At 49.0% G+C, this 21016-nt stretch overlaps 1 protein-coding gene across 2 annotated transcripts in view; it reads left to right on the top strand.

Moving 5' to 3' along the window:
• Window positions 1-203: 203 nt before the first annotated feature.
• The window catches only part of OTULIN (OTU deubiquitinase with linear linkage specificity), a 32823-nt gene continuing 12010 nt past the window's right edge, over window positions 204-21016 (top strand). The window contains exons 1-4 of one of the 2 annotated variants that reach the window (XM_069556068.1): window positions 204-597; window positions 9162-9238; window positions 14791-14885; window positions 17267-17410. In XM_069556068.1, the coding sequence (XP_069412169.1) occupies window positions 446-597; window positions 9162-9238; window positions 14791-14885; window positions 17267-17410 (468 nt within the window). In that variant the 5' untranslated portion in view covers window positions 204-445. Of the gene's footprint in view, window positions 598-6801; window positions 8979-9085; window positions 9239-14790; window positions 14886-17266; window positions 17411-21016 lie in introns of those variants that run through there. The other variant, XM_069556069.1, reaches the window with a different exon arrangement.

Below are 21016 nucleotides of genomic sequence, written 5' to 3'. Positions count from 1 at the left end.
TCCCGCCACTGGTCCAGGACTTTTTCACCCTCACGCCGCGAGACGCGACACCGAGGCGCACTCAGCGACTTGAAAAGCGCTCTCGGGGCTGTTCCGGGGCGGGGCGCCAGCGCGCAGGGGCGGAGCACGCGCAGTAGCGTTTCGCGTGGGCGGGCCTCTCGTCTCCCGCCGCTCCACCCCCGCGCGGGCGCATGCGCAGGCTGGGCGTCGCAGGACTCTGGTCCGGCGCGGGCCGCCCCACCTCCCCCCGCCCTCTTCTCGGGTGAGAGGTCAGGGGGCGGGCGGCGGTGACGCGCGCGGAAGCGTCCTGGGCACGGTCGCTAGCTGGCGGGCAAGCGGCGCGGCTGAGGAAACGGCCGCGGCCCGGGCGCCCCGACGGGAGGGGCTCCGGATCACTGGGAGGCGGCCGAAGCCCTGCGGCGCCGCCGCCGCCAGCGGCGGCCCCATGAGTCGGGGGACGATGCCTCAGCCCGGAGCGTGGCCAGGCGCTAGCTGTGCCGAGAAGCCGGCATGGGAGGCGGGGGCCGCGGCGCCGGAGGGCGGGAAGTCTGCGGCCGGCGGGCCACCGCGGGTCGCGGTGCGGTGCCCGTCCCAGCAGTGAGTGCGAGGCGCGGTGCGCGGGACCAGGGGCGGGGAGGGGGCTCCGGGCTTGGCCCCCTGAGGGGACGGTGCGGGGAGTATTGGGGGGATGGGGTGGGCTGGGGAGTAGCCGGCGGAGGCCCTTCGCATCTAAGTATGATCGTCGGAAATAGAGGAATTCGTAAGACCCTTGTATCCAGTGTCCCAATTGCAAAAGTTTTTTCCGGAGGGCGCATCTCAAAAGTTCTGGTTATCCAGTGTCCCCACCCCCACCCCCCTTTTTTTTGTATCTCCATAGCTCTAAAGCTAAAGAAAGCTCCAGAAACCTGGGAAACAAACTCCAGCAGCATATACTCTTATAATAAACCTCACTCCCATCAGATCTTTCCTCCGATATGTGGGCGGAAGGAAAATAAGGTTGTCCCTTGTCCCCCACCACAGGAACACCGCACTACACGAACACCGCACCACACGACGTGTTGTTCTTGGAAGGCAAGTCTCTGCTTGATGAGCGTCCCACCTGTTAGACAGACTTTGGACGGAGTTTGACCCAGTTGTTTTGGCCGCCAGCTGCTCATCTAGTTGTCCCCAATCACCCCCCCCCCCTTTATTTTTAAATACGGAAGGCCGTGCTGGTTATAGTGTCTGTCGCTCAGTCGTGTCTGACTCTTTGAGACCCCATGGACTGTAGCCCACCTGGCTTCTCTGTCCATGGGGATTCTCCAGGCAAGAATACTGGAGTGGGTTGCCAGTCCTTTCTCCAAGAGATCTTCCTAACCCAGGGGTTGAACCCAGATCTCCTGCACTGCAGATGGATTCTTTACCGTCTGAGCCATCAGGGAAGCCTGATCAATTCTTTATTGAAGGTGGTGTAAATCGCAAGAGTCTGGGGGCAGGGGTGGAAGCAGAATGTAAACTTGAAGGCTGAAACTTTTCTGCATTTGCAAATGCTGCTGCTGCTGCTGCTAAGTCGCTTCAGTGTGTCTGACTCTGTGTGACCTCATAGACGGCAGCCCACCAGGAAAGAACACCGGAGTGGGTTGCCATTTCCTTCTCCATGCAAATGGTAGTCACATACAAATGCCTTTGGGATTCCACTCAGAAAACCAGTTTGACAGATTAGCAGGAAAGTGCCCTGTGCTTCCCACTCTCCCCCCACCCCCATTTCCTAAAAAGGGGTTCTGGGTGGGAACTGTTATTACAGATAATATATTATAATCATCTGGCTTGCATGGTCCTTTATTATGGACTGTGATATTCTTATTGAGCACCCAGACCCCTTGGGAAAGTGTTCAGTTCAAGCTGCACTTAATGGTCACTGGGAAAGATTGAGAGCAGGAGGTTTCAAACTCCTGACTCCAGGAGCCAGCCAGATGTACACCATGGGTTCCTGGAGAGCTGAGTCTGATGGGGGTAGAATCCACTAAGTTCCAACCTGTGTGTGTTAGTCACTCAGTCATGTCTGACTTTGTGATGCCAAGGACTACAGCCCGCCAGGCTCTGCTGTCCATGGGATTCTCCAGGCAAGAATACTGGAGTGGGTTGCCATTTCGTTCTCTAGGGAATCTTCCCGACCCAGGGATCGAATCTGGGTCTCCTGCATTGCAGTCAGATTCTTTACCATCTGAGCCACCAGGGAAGCCCAGCCAATAGTTGCTGGATTTTCTGTAAAGAATCCAAAGATTCTGACTTTTGTTTGAAATGTTCTTTTTAAAAAATTTTTGCTTTATTTAAAAGATTTGTTTACTTATTTATTGGTTTTGTTTTGGCTGGACGGAACAGCATGGCATGTGGGATCTTAGTTCCCTGACCAGGGATGGAACCTGTGTTCTCTGCAGTGGCTGCTTAGAATCTCAACCACTGGACTGACAGGGAAGTCCCCTATTTTATTTTTTCAAAACTTCATCCATGTGCTTTATTTTTATTTTCTATTTATTTACTTATTTATTTTTGGCCATGCCACAACACTGGTGGGATCTTAGTTCCGTAACTGGGGATTGAATCCTGGGCCCTGGCCCACCTAGTCCTAACCGCTGGACTGCCAGGGAATTCCCTTGATTTTTAAATAGTAGCCTTTTATTTTTAAATTGAAACCACTGTGCAGGCCCATGTGTGAGCAGCTGTGACCTGTGGTTGCAGTTTTGCTCTGTACCTCTGAGCCCTACTTTAGACTCAGCAACTGATAAAGTGGGCGTGGTCTTTTGCTTCTGCCCCTTGGAGGCTCATGCTGGTTCCTACCTGCTGCTGCCAGGCTAACTGCTGTTCCCTCACTTATGCCCAGGTGGTCTGAGCTTTGCCCCCACCTACTGGCCCTGGCCCTCAAATGCTGCTTCTCAGCCTCAACCATTTCATGGCCTCCCCTGGGAGATGCAGAAACTTTGAACCAGGGTCCCCAAAATACACAGAGTTATTTGGCAAGTTTTTCTGCTGGATGTGGTTCCCGGAGTCTGAGCGCCTGAGGAAGTGGGTCATGGTGCAAGAGGAGCACTCTTTGCTGATGCACAGACTCTGTGGCGCAGGTATCCCTTCTGTCTGCTGTCAGCAGAGCTGTAGGCGTGGAGCTGAAAGGCATCTGAAAACCCCAGTCCAGGTTTGTCACTTGGTGCGGCAGGAAGCTGAGCTGCGGATCTGATCTGTATAGCTTGGCCAGGGAGGTGCAGGGAGTAGGTTCCAGGGCTACGTCCCCTGATGCCTGGGCGCCGGGGACTGCCCCCCCCTGCTGCCCACCACGCCCCTCCCCCCAACCCCCTAGGTCTTTGTGGCTTCATCAGCAAAACTGGGCAGAGAGGCATGACTTATAATGACTGCAAACTTCACTTTTTTTTTTTTCTGGAATAGATGTTCCAGTTTGCCTTTTAAGTAGTAGCTTAATTTCTTTTTCTTGCTATTTTTGTTGTCTTTGATGACCTCATTCTCTTTTAACTGGTAAGAGAACAAAGGGAAGCAAGGGAAAGGAGGTGAAAAGAATCTCAGATGGCAGCTTCTGAACATTACATCCCACGTTTTGGGCTTTCCTGTTTGTTGTATGGGCAGTGGGGCTGCTTATCCTGTGTTGTGATACTTTCTCAAGGGCCAGAGAAACTGCTACGTCACATTGTCCATTGTATAGTTTGCAGTGTCGTGTGTGCCGTTCTTCCACGATGATGCGTGCAGCCTAATAGTTGAGTGCAGGGACGTAGTGGAATGCCTGAACTAGGTCCTAAAATGGTTTTTTAACCTTGTGTTTTTCTGTGACTGGAGCCAAGTCCCTTCTTCCCACCCAGAGAGTTAAGTTTGATCTGCACAGAAATTGAGTATTGCACCTGCCAATACGAAACACCATAAGATGCAGATGTTTGGGGACATCCTGCAGAGTAATTTTAATTCATTCAGTGGGTAGAAATTATGAATACAAACCCAACTTTGGCAGCCTTTATACATTCAGAATATGACTCCGAGGGGATTAGCGATGAGTCGACAGAGGGATGGCTCATTTCCTAGGCTTTACATAGGATACAGATTCCTTGTGACTGGGCTCACTGTGATTTCCCCCCAGAGAAATCATGGGGGAGACAGACACACAGATCTTGTGGATAAGCTGCATTCTGAATTGCCTTCCTTCCCTTCCTTCATTTGAGAACTGTGGTTGGCTGGCATCCCTTGGACAAGCCCCAAGGATGGCTCACACGACGACGCAGGGTCCTTTTTGAGGAAGGGTTAGGTCAGACCCGATTTAGTTGGCTTCTTTGGAAACTTCCTCACTCCTCCTGTGAGCAGGTCTCCTATCCTCCGTCCCCTGCTCACCTGACCCATAAAATCGAAACTTAGGGTGGGTCCACTTCTTCCTTTCAGCTAAGCTAAGACTCCGGCCCCTGAGGACCAGGGTGGCCCTGGACGTGGTTTGTGGCCAGGCTAGACATGCTTTGGGAATTGAGAAGCGAGCCTACTCCATGGTCTTCTCTATCTGCCTGAGAAGGGGACAGGGTTTAAATCTGGGGTCCACAGGCTCGCGGTGAGAGGGCAGCATGATGTGTCTGTGTACCCTTCTGAAATCGAAAGCAAAATTGTATGCATATTTATGTCTTTCTGGACTGAGGTTCAGAGGAAAGCTGTGGATTCTCAGAAGGGCTGTAACTAACAACTTGTGAAGCTCTTGCTCTTGGGTGTTGCTAAGTGTACTGTCGAGCGAATGTTTTTTCCCACCCACCTCACACCTTAGTGGCTCCGGGGGTGCTGTCTTTGATGGGGTAACAGCTACTCCCTTCTGGTCCTTTCCCCACCTGGGAGTAGAACCTGCTTCAGAGCTGGGGTGCCCCTGAGAAACCTTAGGTTGCAGGGGTCCAGGTTGTCCCCAGACCCCTCTGGGAGTCACTGAGCCAGTCATGGAAAGTCCACTTGGAGAACGGAGGTGGAATTTTGGCCTGGGCGCCGGTACTTTCCTACATTTGATGTGTGGCTCACTCATTTTAGGCAACCGCTGAGAGGTGGAGGAAGGCTGAGTAGAGTGCTTTTTGCTTTTCCTGTGCCTTTGTGGAACGGTGCCCGGTGTCACAGGTGGTTGCCACTGTCTCACCGACACTGCCCGGGCTGTTAGTCTTCTAGGACAGGCCAAAGTAAGCATGAGCTGCAAGTCCAGAGAGCTGAACAGAGTCATATTCAGTTTAGGTTTTTTTAGATAGCTAAGGGGAACTTGGTGCAAATGTCCACAACAGTGAGTGATTGAGATGCTGTCTTGTTAGCTTTGCATATATGTTAGAGTTGACTTTTTTCATATTATGTGTTTACTGTATCAGAAATTGAAAAATTGGCTTCACAGAAATATCTTCTGCTTCACTGAGCTCTGTGTTTTTAGCTTATATTATAGCTTTTGTTTGGGGAATAGTATAATTTTGTTTAAATGTAGTCAGCATTTTAAAATTAAGTTTCATTTATTATTATCCAGGTCTTTGAACAGAGCAAGAGGAAGGTTATAAGTTAACAGACAGTGTCATATAACCTGCTCAATGAAGTATATTGCCTTAACATTAAGAGTAAAGTATTTCATTTCTAAGAGAAAATGGGAGCTTGAAAATACACACTTTAAAATAACATTATGGTGCTAAACTAATAATTTTCTAAGGAGGAATTATTAACATTTTGGTTTTAAAATTTTAACTGAGTACGGCTCACATGCCATGGTCCCCAAGAAATCAGGTCACATTTAAGACTTTTACTTCACTACTTTTCTAGTGATCTGTATGTTTTCTGGAAGGAAATTTTTTGCTGTAGTGATCATTTTGAGCCTATGGATTTCAACGGACTCTTTGTGCCAAATGAGCACCTCTCATCCCAACCCCAGCTTGACACACACACCAGATTGCCACATTTCTGAAACTGGTCAGCACGGGGGATCTGATCTTATCAAATAGCCCCTTTCCTTTCATTGTTTCCCTGTCTTCCTTTCCCAAACAAAAATTTAAACCTCCAGCTATTTCAGATTCCTGATTTTAAATATAATTTCTTTTTGCTGTTAAAAATATCATTTCCTTTTTGATATTTAAAAAAAGTTAAAGGTTTATTGAGTGAAGTATCTTCTTAAATAAAATTATTTTAATTTTTCTTGTTTTCCCACATCTCTCTTTCTAGTTGGCGGTCCTCGTGTTGGAGGAATATTTCATTTTGGCTGTTAAATGTCTCGTTTTCTGACTGTACTGATTGAACTTTATTGTTTGAACTTATAGCTTCTCTCCAAGTAAATACAGTGGCCTTTAAAAGCCGTATTACAGTTTCCCTGGTGGCCTTGGCAAGTTAGCAGATATCCTTGGTGGCCATGGAGGCGTTTGTGAACATCTGAATGAAATAGTGTGGCTAAAGTGATTTGAATACACTCTTGGCCTCCCATTCATCAATTTCTGCTGTGCTTCTTCTGTATGTCTTGAATCACCGCATTTCTGTTTCCAGTAGCTTCCCTTTCTGTTCTGTCTTCCCGTTGCACTTCATTCTCCTGTAGGCTTCTCTTCGTTTCCTCTGCTGTTGGTCTTTGTGGGAGTTTGTATTTGCGGCTGTTCAGAGAGATGCTCGTTTAGAGAACCTCCTCTGGGCCCTGGTGTTGCCATGCACTTTGGTTATCCTGTAGATAAGAAAGGCAGGAGACAAGAGTGGAGGCAGAGACGCCTGCCTGTAGCCACAGAATTCGCATGAAGTGAGAATAGCTTCATAGTCCGTTAGAACCAAGAACTGGAAGAGGAACTGCATAGATCACTTAGATCTGTCTGGGCATCTTGTTTTGAAGATGAGAAAACTGAGGCCAAGATTAGGGAAGTGGCTTCCACAAAGACACGCTCCTGATAATGGTATTACGAAAACGATTCACTTAAATGCCGGTTTTATACGATCAGAATTTCTCTCCTATTTGATAAAGCTAGGAAGGAGGGCGAAAGATAACATTAAACTATTGAAAGAAGAACTAACACGTTTAGTCACTTTTTATTCTAAGTGTTTGATGTATAGTCCCTGCGAATCTGGTTTCTGTTTGCTTTTAACCCTGGCCCGGGCTGCATGGGTGACATCACACCTTTTACTTGAAATCTCACTGGGGTTAGAGCACACGGAGAGTACCTGTTACCTAGTATGTCCCCCTCAGTCCCACAACAACAAAAGACAGGCGCACACACACCGTCACTTTTGAGAAGAGAGAAGAAAAGGAGAACGGGTAAGAGATGATCATTGGGTGAATCATCCATCCCTCTTCTTCCCAGATGGATAGGTACGAGAATTAATGAGACTAGCTAACTTTTTTGACTGTCGAGTGCCTGCGTGTCTTATTTTCAGAGCAGTCTCTTGTGAGTACTCTCACTGTTATTTTTACAGGTGGATACATTTAGGTGCTGAGAAGTGTGGTCCCTTGAGTTCCACGGGTGATGCACGTGGTTGACAAGGGCTGGAGTGAGGAGTGGTCACACCCTGGCGGTCTCACTGCAGCCCGTGGCATGCTCCAGCGAGGCCGCCCGCACAGCTTGTGCCCTGTTGGGGTGGACAGTGAGCCATGCATGCAGGGGCGCCAGCAGAGCCAGTCACAGGAGTACAAGCACACCTGGGCCCATCAAGTGTTTGGACTGAAGTGTGTGCGTGTGTGTGTGTGTGTGTATTTTGGACTTCCCCGCTTATTTGGACTGAATGTGTGTGTGTGTGTGTGTGTGTATATTTTGGACTTTCCCGCTTATTTGGACTGAAGTAAGTGTGTGTGTGTGTGTGTGTATTTTGGACTTTCCCGCTTATTTGGACTGAAGTAAGTGTGTGTGTGTGTGTGTGTGTGTGTGTGTGTGTGTGTGTGGCTAGCATGGTGGGGCGCGTCCAGATTTAGACTTCCCCGCTTATTTGGGAGCCATTGAAGGGTTTCAGGGGTGGAGGGTGTGTTGGTCCCCACCTCAGTCTGTTTCTCTCAGCGGCACCCCCTTCCTCTTTCCTCTGGCTTCTGAGCCGTGCATGAGGCGCTGGGGAGCTCCCAGAGTCGGGCACGAAGGGGCCATCCCCTTAGTTCCTGAGTAACTCCTCTTTCCTCTGTGGCCTGGTGCCTGGAGCCTCCTGTCCTGCGTGAGGAGCAGGGGTGTGCTGTTGTGGGGAGTACCGGGAACTGGGGGTCTGTTGCTTGCAGCTCTAGAGTTCTCCCATGCTCCCCGCAAAGTACTCGGTGTGCCTGTAGTTCCTGGTCTTTCTGGGCCTTGCAGGGTGTCCTGGTCTTGCCTTCCAGCAGACATCGGTCCACGGGCCTTGAGGCTTCTCCCATCCTCTGTGCCTTAGCTCCCCGTCTTCCACTTTTGGGCGATTTGCGCTTTCACCTGTCTTGTGTTCCAGCAAAAACAGAATGGCATCTCTGCTGCCCATCACCGTGGTGCATCTTGGGGGGAACAGGAGTGGTCTTAGAATCTGAAAGTTCTGTTTGCCCTCCTTGTCTAGCAGCCAGTGGGGTTTTCTCCTTTCCAGGACTTAGTAGGTTCTTGTTGGCTCACTGAAGGAGCCGGGAGACTCTTTGGGGAGCTGCTGTGTAAGTCCCAATGAAAGTGTGGGGGTTGGTGGGCATATGCCCAGCACAAGGTCAGGGGGCTGCTTTCCTGTGGGCATCGGAGCAGGAGCACCTCAGGGAGCTGGTGTGGCCCAGGGGAGCTTGTGGATCTCCTGTCCTCCTTCTTCGAGGAATTCTTGGAAAACTTGCCTGTGATGTCCCAAAGTCGGCAGTTGGCCTGCCCTCCTCAGTGCTTTTATTGGCACCATCTCCATGCTTGAAACCTGAAGAGTCATGAACAGCTTCGCTGATGAGCATAGATGAGTGTGCTAAGATGCTTACATGTGTGGTTGAGGCATTAAAGACATCACAGTTGAAATGGCCCCAGAGCCGCGTAGCCAGTGGAGAGCTGTAAAATGTCTCACTTCAAAAAGTCTGAGTGAGTAATGCTAGAAACACAAGTCTAAGACGAAAGACCCATATTTTATCAGACTGTCATCATGTAATGTAAAAACGTTTAACTTTGCGTGTCTTATAAATTCGTAGAGCAGCTGCATGTTGTGATAAGAAGGACATGTCAGTGCCACAAATTTTTGAAATGTCTGATTTGGTGTGATTTCAGCGAGGAGGACATGTATCGTGCGGCGGATGAAATAGAAAAGGAGAAAGAATTACTTATACATGAAAGAGGGTCATCAGGTATGTTTGGAATTGTTTTCTTTATAAAGAGTTCTTACTGTTTATAGTAGAAAATGCAATTAAATCAGTATATTCATTTTCATAAAATATTGAGATACACTTTCCTAGGAAGATGGACTTCCTAGGAAGCATTCTTAGGCATTTGGTCTTACCTCCGCTGGGTTATTCATTTTGCTGGGTAAAAATATTTTGGATTTATTTGGGGACTACTGTTTCCTGAGGCTTTAAAATTTCAGTGCAAGTACTTTGCTTGCGTTCCTTACATTCATAGCATTTTTGCACCCGTGAGAATTTGTCTAACCTCTTGACACCACTCTCTCTTAAGTTCTTGACTTCCTTATTTTCAGAGGGAGAGTTGGGGTTTGAAGTGCGTTTTTCGTTTCAAGTGGAAGGATTTACTGAGAAGCTGGCCCTCTGGGTCTTTGTGTGCAGAAGGCCGTGTGAATTTGACTTATAAGAAACAACGGTGGTGGACTTGATAGCTGTTAATTCTCCCGTCATGTTGTGACTTCCTGTCCACACTTGTGCTCAGCCGCATGCTCTCTGTTCATCCGTCAGCATCCATCGACCCCTGGCTGCTAGGGTGAGCCTGCTTCGACCATGGCCGGCGGGGCCGGGTGTGGGGAAGCACCTCCTTCCTCCCCAACTCGCCCCAGGCAGGAGGCCAGGGAGGGGGCTCCATTAGGGGATACCCCACAGACCATTCAGACTGAGGGAAGGAGGAGAAGGGGCTGACAGAATGAGACTGTTGGATGGCATCACTGAATCAGTAACGTGAGTTTGAGCAAACTCTAAGAATTGGTCGCAAAGAGTCAGACACGACTGAGCCACCGAACGATTCACAAGCGGCGTTTTCCTGTGCGCCACTTGCGTAATGTTCTGGTTTAAGAACCAGCTCTCATTTACCGTGCGAGTGACAAAGTGTTAAGATGTGTCATTAGGAGCAGAAGATACCGGGTGGGGTCTCCGGAGACAGTTCTCGAGCCTTCCTCACAGGGAGTGGGCGGAACTCCTCCCTGTGGTAACCGAGGAAGATGACGTGTCTGTTGTGGTCCAGCCCCGCGGCTCCCCGGCCCCTGTAGCCTTCAGAGGCGTCTCAGGGCCTCTGCACCGGCAGTTGCACACGCTTCAGCTCAGTGGCAGGACTCAGCAGTCCTGTCCTGAGGAGAAGGCGCTTCCTCAGCCCTCGTCTGTTCCTGCCCTTGTCTGTTCTTCAGGGGCCTCTGGCCTCCTCGCTTGCTCTGCAGGCTCTCTGTTGGGGTTCCCTTCTGTCCCCAGGGGAGCCCCACACAGGTGCTCTTGCTTTTCAGGGGGTCTTGTCGCTTCAGCTCTGGTCTGAGGCAACACGGGTCCCCTCACACCCTGCATCTCAGTCCTTCTGGCTTCGTTGCCCTTCCTGATGTAATATCCTGTGGATGGGCCTCTGGTGAGCAGCTCCGTTTTGTGCGAAAATGTCTTGATTTCACTGTTTCTTGAATAACCCCAGGTGAATAATATGTTTTCTCTAATTTTCCTTGATTTCATTCCACTCTGTTGTCGTTTCTCTCGTAGTTGAGAACACTGCAGTCAGTCGGGCTCTTGGCAGTCTGTCTTTCCCTATCTTCTTTCTGTCTTTGGTGTCCTACAGTTTCTCCTCAGGGTCCCTTAAGTATGGATTTTTTTTTTTTTTTAGTACTTTGTTAGGGATCGTTTTTACCTTTTAAAATCTGAAGATGCTTCGTTTTCATCAGTTCAGAATTCTCAGCCATTATCTCTCTAAATACTGCCTTTTTCCTATTCTGTTTACCGCTTTCAGAGCTCCAAACCAGGTGTTTGCTAGCTCCCATTCAGTTATCCAGGGCCCTGAGTCACACACTCTTTCACGTATTTTCTGACTTTTAGCCTCTGTTGCATTCTGGTTAGTTCCTTTAGAAAGGTATTCTCTTTCTCTTTTGGAAAAGATCTGTTTTCCTTCCCAATTTGCTTGGTCTTTTTTGACAGTGTATTGCTCTTTGCTCAAGTTTTGTTTCTTCTTTTATTCCTTTCGGCATTTCACACATTCCCTTCTGGACCTGGTAACTCCATTAGCTGAGAATCCTGGCAGGTCTACTTATGCCAGTTGCTGTTTTTGCTTACTTCTTGTTTCTTCAGAGTTTGGTTCTACATTCAGCTATTGTGTGTCTGTGGAGAGATTGTGCAGCCTGTCTTGAGTGTGAGGGAGTTTGGCCTTGTTTCTGCCATGCACTCGGGAGTCACCTGCCTTGGGCCACGTCAGGTGAATTTCTGGGTTTGTGTTCCCAGGGTCTTGCAGTTGGTGTGAAGTCACACCCTGTCCCTGTGTGAGAGCTGGCCTGTGGTTATGAGATCTTAGGTCCTTTCTCCCCAAGTGAGAGCCCAGGTCAAGGCAGAAAGTTTTCTCATGCTCTCTGTTAGTCACCTAGTCCGTGCGTGCAAAGTCGCCTGAGTCATGTCCTGTTCTTTGCGACCCCATAGACTGTAGCCCACCAGACTCCTCTGTCCATGGGATTCTCCAGGCAAGGAACAGGTTGCCATTTCCTTCTCCAGGGGATCTTCCCGACCCAGGGATTGAACCCATGTCTCTCAACATCTCCTGCATTGGCATTCGGGTTCTTTACCACTTGCGCCACCTGGGAAGCTGACCCCACCTAGTCCAGGGGTCAGCAAACACTAGCTGCCTGGCCAAAGCTGAGATGCCACCTGGTTTTGTAAATAAAGTTTTATTGGAACTCCTTAGTTTACACATCACACGTGGTGATTTTCGTGCATAGTAAGTTGAGTAGTTGTGATAGAAACCTTATAGCCTTAAAGCCTACGTTATTTACACTCTGACCCATTAGAGAAAAAGTTTTCAATTCTTGCCCTAGCCTCTTGATTGAGAGTCCCAGCGTTCTGGAGGGGTTCAGTTTTAACTTCCCATCCTCCAAGGGTCTGAATCCTTGTCCTGGTCACCATATGGTGGTTAAGGAACAAAACCTCTTGGTTATGTCAGCTTCTGGTGACCACTGTTGATTTTCAGCTTCCCCTTTGTGCTTTTTGAGTTTGCTTTTGGTGGAGTTTGTTTGGCCATTAGAAACGTGCATTCCCGAGGCAGTAAGCAGCCTGTGTAGCATGCGGATGACCAGAGCAGGAGCTGACTTAGACTGTAAGCTGCTTGGGGTGGGGGCTGGGGCGCACTTCCGATGCTGGCAGCTGCTCCGGCGCCCATTTTCCCACCCTCACTGCCTCACGCAGACCTGTGATTCATCAGAGGACTGCGGCCTGTGGCCTGGCCTCTGAGCCCAGCCAGCCTCCTGCCTCCTCCACTCGATCCTGAGATGGGGCTCTGCCGGCCTGTGGAGGGCCCGGGTGTCCTACCCACAGGAAAGAGCACCGCGGGCGAGGAGAGCGCCAGGGCTGGGCTTTCTCCCGGGGGCCCTTCCCGAGCTAGCAGCTGCTCTGCTCGTGCCAGGACGTGTCCTAGTGGATGTCCTCACCTCAGGACACGTGTGGCTCCTCGGGCTTTCTGAGGAGGTGAGTCGGAAAGCGATTGAAGGGAACTCTTCCTTCCACTAATAGACACTCACAAGGTGTTTTTGACTTTAAACAGTGGCTGCTCTTTATTTGAGGGTTGGCTGTGTAGCTGTGGTATTTGTGGTCTCTGTGGATTAGGCTCCAGGACTGGTTCACCTTTAAGCCAGTCCTGACTTAAGCACACATAAATGTATCTGTTACCTGTGTGTGTATTGTTTTCCCTTTTGTATAGAAGGTTTATTTTCCTTATGAAAGGATTTATCAATGAGATTTTAAAAACAGGCAATTCTGACATTTTATGTCTTAAAAAATTGTTTTACTTATTAAAGTGCAAGAAGGGCTTAGGGGCTCGTCTTGTGCTCCTCCATCCGTCATCCCACATCCATCACATCTTGCACGGTCAGGGCCTGTGGTCCTTTCTTCTTAAGTAGTCTCTAAACCCATTCAGGACCAAACCTGGGCCTTTATCATCTTCATATCCCCCTGCTCCTAGCTCAGTGCTTGGCACATATTAGACACACAGTGTTTGTTGGATTGAGTTGACTGTACCATCTATATTTTATGTACAACTTCCTCTTGAGTAAATATGCCATGAGGTACTTCTGTGTTTATATCCTGATTTCTTTGCTAACATTTACTTCTTCAATATTTTAAAAAGGAAGTCAAGATATGCCTGGGAATTTAGCTCTCTTTCTTCTTAAAACGTTCAAAGACCCACACATGTGCGTGCATATGCCTAGGCCACAAAATCCAACCCCAGGCCTCATGTGTTAAACAAGGAAAGTCTGAAGGCCATTTTATTTTTTACTGTAATATCTGTCTGATCATCAGTTGTGTCTTTAATTTTGGGGGGGTATGTGTTATTAGAATCAAACAGGCCTGTGTTTCAGCTCACATTGAGAGCTCCGTTAGTTTTTGGCTGATTATCAACAGTTTACAGCCCTTTGGGATCAAAACAGGATATAACGAAATAAAGATTATTAAATATACATCTGTAATAGAAGTGTTATCTCTTTGTATAATGGATGTGAAAAAATTACAAATCACTAGCTATATGGTCTCATGGCTTAGACTACTGCATGTTTGAATGAACATTATTCGAGGATACCTAGGTCAGTGTGGTTGCCGGTGCTGAGGGCACAGCTGGGAAACAGACCAAGCCCCTGCCCTCAGGGAGCTCATGTTTTGCTGTGTGTGTCTATGTGTGTGTGTGTGTGTGTGTGTGTGTGTGTGTGTGTGTTTTATGTGTATGTGTGTGTCTGTGTGTAGGGATGGGAGAGGCAGCGTACAGAAAAAGAAATATGTTAGGTGTTGATCAGTGCCAAGAAGAAAAGCAGAACCATGTAAGGGGAACAGAGTGAAAGTGTGTGTGAGTGTGTGTGTGTGCATGTGTGAATGTGTAGGGATGAGAGAGGCAGGGTACAGAGAAAGAAATATGTCAGGTGTAGATCACTGCCAAGAAGAAAAGCAGAACCATGTAAGGGGAACAGAATGAAAGTGTGTGTGTGTGAGAGAGAGAGAGAATGTGGGTGTGTGAGATGTTTTGACACTGGGTGTCAGTGTCAGAGGTAAGCAGAGACCTGCAGAGCTTGAGGAGCAGGTACCTCACAGGTAGGGCAGGAGCTGTTGGTGTGTGTAGTGAGAGGAGCTGAGACCCGGGAGGCAGTGGGGGCCAGGGCAGGGGGCCCTCTGGTAGGGAGGAAGGGAGTGGACCCCTAGGTGTGGCGGGCGGCCCTGGAGCCCAGCTGTAATGGGTAGCATCTCACCTAGGTTTTGAATGCACTGCTCTGGCTGCTGTGTGGGGGATGGCCGCTAGGGTCTGGTGACAGGGAGGCTCAGCGGGAGACCTCTGTGGTCATCTGGGAGCGAGGTGGTGGCGGTCTGCACTGGGTGGTCAGCAGTCTTGGGATTCTAGACGTGGGAAGGACTGCAGTGAGTGAGAAAGGAATTCTCAGGCGAAGCCGTGCTGTTATTCTGATCATACTTTGTCTCCTTATTCCCCCTCCCCCACCCCACCCCCTTTTTTTTGGATCCTTTCACAGAACCTAGATTAAGTGTAGCTCCTGAAATGGATATCATGGACTACTGCAAAAAAGAATGGAGGGGAAATACGCAAAAAGCAACGTGTATGAGAAAGGTATGATGCCTGGATGCATGCACTTTGAGTTTTTCCAGTAGTCTACCATAGGTAATTATTTAATATGTCCTTTTGTATGCTGCTAAGTCGCTTCAGTCGTGTCTGACTCTGTGCGACCCCATAGATGGCAGCCCACCAGGATTCTCTGTCCCTGGGATTCTCCAGGCAAGAATACTGGAGTGGGTTGCCATTTCCTTCTCCCATGCATGCATGCATGCTAAGTTGCTTCAGTCGTGTCCGATTCTTTGCGACCCCACGAATAGCAGCCCACCAGGCTCCCCTGTCCCTGGCATTCTCTAGGCAAGAATACTGGAGTGGGTTGCCGTTATGTTTAGATGTTATAGTTATGACAACTGCCATTAGACTGTGTTACTACTGGGGCTCTAATTTTAGAGATGAGGAAACAGACTGCAAAGATAAGGGCCGTCTCAGTATTAATACAGAATCATTATCAGTTAGTCAGCAACTTGATTTCTTTGAAAAACGCATAAATGACTGTGTGCTGTTCCGAGCTACGCCAGCCACGGGTTAGCCCCTTGGGGGCATTTGGCTGTAATGTCCTTCTGGCCTGATGAGGTCACAGCCTTGGGTGACCTACGTCTGCTGTCCCCACCTGGGTTTATCTTCACATCCTCCAGTTCTTGGGGCCTGGACTCTCCCGTACTCCCTTAGCAGTGGGACCTGGAGCTCCTACATTTATTTAGGGCACTCCAGGAGCTGCCCCCTCTCAGTCCCTTTGCATAACTGGGTGACCCGAAAGTAGTCCTTCCAAGGCTGTGGGATGTTGGGGATTCCCATGACGTGGCCTCGCTGGGGCTGTGGCCGGGCTGGATCACCACTCCCGCTGCACAGTAGTCAGGCAGCCCCACTCTTGGTTCCCCATCAGATGGATCCTGAACCCAGCATTCCTCCATAGGTGGAGATTGCTCCTGCAGTTGACCCTTGTACACCACAGGTTTGGACTGCTGGGGCCGCTTCTCTGGATTTTTTCACTGACTATGGACTACAGTGTACTGCACAATCCCATGAGTGATTTATGCATTTGGAAAGGTGCAGTTGCTGTTGAGCTAGTATTTGGGACAGCTGGGGGTTCACCATAGGGAAGAGGTGCATTTAGTAGGCATGAGTCTCCCTGATGGGCCTTCTATTGCAGTAGTTGGGCCACTGAACAGAAATGCAGCTCTCAGAATTTTATTATTGGAAAGAAATACTTCAAACATCATCCTGTGACTTGAATCTTAAAAACAACTTACGACAGGGTCCAGTGCTTGGACACAGGATGACTGTCTACGGGGTCCCCACCCCAGGACGGTGCCACTTCTTCCTTTGCGTATGTGTGTGTTGAGGGGGAAACATGGTTTTAAGTGGCTGTTGAGGAAGAGCAGGGCAAGCGGCAGATCCACATGGTCAAGGGGGAGTGAGATGGGAAAGCCTGAAAGTTGATGCCGAGGCCTGAGCAGCGTCCAGCGGAGAACTCAGCCAGGTGCCTGGACCAGCTCCGTGGGATTTCATGGTGTCCTTTTAAGGGGAGTGTGCTCAAAACGGTCCATTTGGATGGCTGTGTTTGAGTGACTGAGCATGTCACCGAGAATTTTCATTTCCTTGTTTCACTTCCAGGCTGAATAATAGTGACAATTCAATCCACTTTTTAAAAAACAGAATTGATCCAGGCACCTCCAAGACGATACATATAATCTTTATGTATTTCATGGAAATGTGGGGTACAGGGTGTTATCTTTAATATGGAGACATAAGCCAGGTAGAGAATCCACCTGTCAACACGGGGAGATACAAAAGATGAGGGTTTGAGCCTTGGGCCAGGAAGATTCCCCTTGTGTAGGAAGTGGCAACCCACTCCTGTGTTCTTGTCTGGAAAATCCCATGGATAGAGGAGCCTGTTGGGCTATAGTCCATAGGGTTGCAAAGAGTCAGACACGACTGGGGAATTGGGCGCATAAGCTGGGTGCATCTCTTTTCTTTCCTGTCTCCTCATTAAAGAGTTTAGGGTCAACTTAAACACAGACCAAAGCCTTCAGATTACTGGTTATTAATAAGTGAGTGTTACAGCAGTTGCTTAGAAAGGGACATACGACTTCAACTTTGGGGGTAACTAGCATTTTAATAATACTTAGTGTCCCATTCTATATGTTCTAGTATGTTGTGTCTGCTGCATATGCTGATATTTTGTATGATACTAATGTTTGTTAATTTCTTTTGATGAATAAAAAGGGAATTAAAATATCCTACAGGAAAGACTTGGCCATTTTTCCTCTGATCAGGGTAGGGGGCGTGGGGGGCATATTTCTTCCACATGAATAAAATTCTCCCCGCTCTCCGAAGTCAGTAACGACCATTTGAATTTTTTGATGCTTTTTGCGCAGGGCTATGAGGAGGTGTCTCAGAAATTCACCTCCATCAGGCGAGTCCGTGGAGATAACTACTGTGCACTGAGGGCCACACTGTTCCAGGCCATGAGTCAGCCAGCGGCGCTGCCCTCCTGGCTGCAGGACCCGGAGCTCACGCTGGTACGCTGCCACCGCAGGTTTGAGTCTGCACTGTTTCCCATCGTTTCTGCAGCAAAGACTTCCCTTGTCTGCCCCGTGCTGTGTGCTGGTGCTTGCCTGCAGTGCGATGTCAGCGTGCAGGTTTCTGCAGCTTTCTGTGGCTGGGATGACTTTGCATAGTAAAGCGAACAAAAACGATTATTTCCTGGAGGAGTAAGATGATAAAATTTATTTAGCGCCTCAGCTGAACTAGAGAGCAGGGGTTTGTTTAGGGCTTGCCCAGAGCACTGAGGGCAGTTTGACTTCCGAGTCGGAGTCTCCTCCAAGTGGGCTTTGTATTGTACTCTCTGAGAACGTGCTGGGGTTTCCAAAGGCACGTTTCTGGGCTTCCATCTCCAATTCAGGGAATTAGCACCGTCTGGAGAGTGTTAGGAGGGTCATAGGCTTGGTACGTGACAGGCACCGGCAGAGAGATGGTTGCTGTCAACTGGGGGAGGCTTCCTGGGGAGGTGAGGGTTGGGGCTCTGTCCCATGCCTGGCCCTCGTGAGTTGTTTTGAATCTGCAGCCTGACAGTGACACCCCAAGAAGTCACGTTATCCCTGTGTCGTGTATCCATGATGGACATCAGCTGAGGTCACGATAGGTTAGATGATAGACCATTCCTCAAGAGCTTGGTGGGCAGTCATGATTGAGCGGAGCTCACACTGTAACGTTAATTGGAAGAAAATGGGAAATCTTGAGCTTGTCTTAACCCCCCAAACCAAAACCCAAAGTGTCAGCTCTGGGAGATGTGCCTCCCCAGCAACTTAGAGGAAAAAAGTCGGGATTTTAGTGGATCACAGGCTCAGTAGCAGCCCACAGGTGTGTGATGGCCTCAGTGATGAGGAAGCCTGTTTTATAATGAAAGGGATAGGTAGGGAGTTTGGGGTGGACATGGACACACTGCTATGTTTAAAATGGATAACCAGCAAGGACCCACTGTTCAGCACAGGGAACTCTGCTCGTTGTTATGTGGCAGCCTGAATGGGAACGGAGTCTGGGGGAGAAAGCATGGCTGAGTCCCTTCACTGTTCACCTGAAACTCACAGCATTCATTGTTAATTGGGTATACGCCAATATAAAATAAAAAGTTTAAAAACACCAAATGCTTCTAAACACAGGCTGTGACAACCTGTCTTGAACTGGGCTGGTCGAATCCCATTTTAGGGACTGAGGGCAGCTCTGTGCCTGTTCCCTTGGGACAGAAGGGCGTGTGCCCGAGGCAACCTGTCTCTTTCTGGGAACAGTTGAAGGAGCTGGGGTATTTGCCTGGAATAGAGACTTGCAGAGGATACTGGCTGGCAGCTCAGCTAATTGCAGATCTGTTAGGTGGTCGGGGTGTCACATAGCCTCCGAGCACAGCCAGGCCCAGAAGGTGGAGGATACCACCTGTCTGCCTGGTGATTACCCACTCTATAAAGCGGTATGAAAGCGGCACCCTTGTGTAAGCTGTCTAGATGACATCTGTGAAAGATTCTTCTAATCAGAGATGCGTCATCTCAAGCAGATTTCTCAGTATTAGCTTATTTCTTTTTCCAATAAAGAAGCAAAAAAAAATTGATACAGTAGGCTATTTTTAGCTTTGCAGGTTATGCTAAGTATTAGTACTGAAATATTTTGGAAATGTTGGTCAGCCTGTCTGTGGATCTGAGCCACTGCTGGGGAAGCAGACACGAGCGACCTCACTTGGTTTTGCTTAACTTCTGTTTGCTAACCGTAGCTTAAATTACAGCTTGTGACACAAAGTGCTCCTCAAGTGTAGGCTCTTTTCCTTTGAACTTTTTACTTTAAGGAGCTGCTTAGATTTATTAATTTAACTGATGTAATGAATTAGAATTCTTTTACTCTCCAAGAAACTCTGGTGCAAGTTACTTTCCAAGTAACTCTGGTCCACGTAGTTAAGCATATACAATACTCCCCATAGAAGTAAAGCACGGTCTCCCTTTTGTTTTACTGACAGGATCCACCTGGGTAGGGTTATATGTCATACTGGAAACAGCCTTGGTGGATTGTGCTTGGTTTCTGATGGCTATGAGAACATGTTGTGTGTGAGTTATGGGGCTGTAAGGTGGTTTTCCTGGCTGAATTTGAGTCATATGTAAATTCTCAAGCATTCTAATTTCTTCCCTTTTCTGTATGTATCAGCCAACCAGTAGAGTTTTTCTCTTGGGAGCATAATCTAATTAGTTAGTCACAGTGGTATTATTTTTGTCATCTAACCTTTACTGAATGCCAGGAGGCCTTCGTCAGAAAAAAGTTCATACCTGCCAGGGGTGTCATATGAAAGTCTATGAAACTATTCTTGCTCTCCTGCAGGTAGAAGACTTGTCCCTGTGTTAACTTTTTGGCCCCCAGCATCTTACCTTGATTTGAGCCTTTTCTTGGGAGGGTCTGTTTTGTGATGTGTCTGGAGCAGGTGGCACGTCCACCTCATGCTTCTTATTCGAGGTGCCAGCACAGGAGGGGCGCGTAGACTGGGTGCTGCCCTTGTCCAGCACAGTAGGGGCGCGTAGACTGGGTGCTGCCCTTGCCCAGTGCAGGAGGGGCATGAAGACTGGGTTTCTGCCCTTGCCCAGCGCAGGAGGGGTGCATAGACTGGGTTGCTACCCTTGCCCAGCACAGGAGGGGTGTGTAGACTGGGTGCTGCCCTTGCCCAGACTAGTCTCTCACCCCTCCCGGCTGTCGCGTGCTCTCGCCTGTGGCCGCCATCCCATCCCTGTTCTCATCCCGGCCCCTCCACTTGGTCCTTCCTCAGGAAGTCCGCCCTGATAGGGGTCTTGCTGAGTGAGCAAGAGAGTGGTGTGGCGTGACCAGAACAAGTCAAGGTGGAACCAAGTGTGAGCGCACATGGGTGGAGAGACCCACAGAGACTGGCGGTGTACACCCGTGGAGGGGGGTGCCTGGACCACCTCCCCTGGAAGTGGGGTCTCTCCATCACCAGATAGCACCGCGAAACTGTAGTAAGGACATATCTCAACATGTGTTAACACACGTGCCTAAGACAAGCAGATCCGCTGATACCAAACTGTCTACCAAACACGAAACTCTTACAGGAGTTTGGCTATGAAAGTCTCTGAGTATTTCCTGTCCATCTTCCCACTAAATTAGAATAATTTATATCCGATCATATGAATTAAACCATGCTTGCTGTTAGAACTTGGTATAAATGATCTGAGTTTAAAATGGGGTGGGCTTGCTGTTAGATGCACGATAACCATCTGGCAGCAAGTCAGTCTCAGCTTCCCTTGATGCTCGAATCTCTGAATTGCTGAGGAGACCACGACCACCCCGACACCCCTCCTCAGCACTGCGAGTCAGACAGGTCCTGGGACACCCAAGCTTGTACGTGAATCTGTAGACCTAGAGCCAGCCTCAGCCCCAGCCTGCAGGCCACCTGCTGTGCTAAACATCCCTTGACCTCAGCATGCATTTATCTCATCAGGAGATCAGTGCGGTGAGCCCAGAGAAGCCCCACGTTCTGTAGCTGGCAGTATCTGCTTGCATTCACATCTGGGGAGAGGCTGTCCACAGCCCTTGGCATTGTCCCTTGCTCTTGGAACACACTTGGTTTCAGGACATGACGGGGC

The sequence above is a fragment of the Ovis canadensis genome, chromosome 16 (assembly GCF_042477335.2).
Source record: "Ovis canadensis isolate MfBH-ARS-UI-01 breed Bighorn chromosome 16, ARS-UI_OviCan_v2, whole genome shotgun sequence".
Classification (NCBI taxonomy): domain Eukaryota; kingdom Metazoa; phylum Chordata; class Mammalia; order Artiodactyla; family Bovidae; genus Ovis; species Ovis canadensis.
The sequence above is the reverse complement of the archived record's forward strand: the minus strand, read 5'-3'. Positions and strand labels throughout refer to the sequence as shown.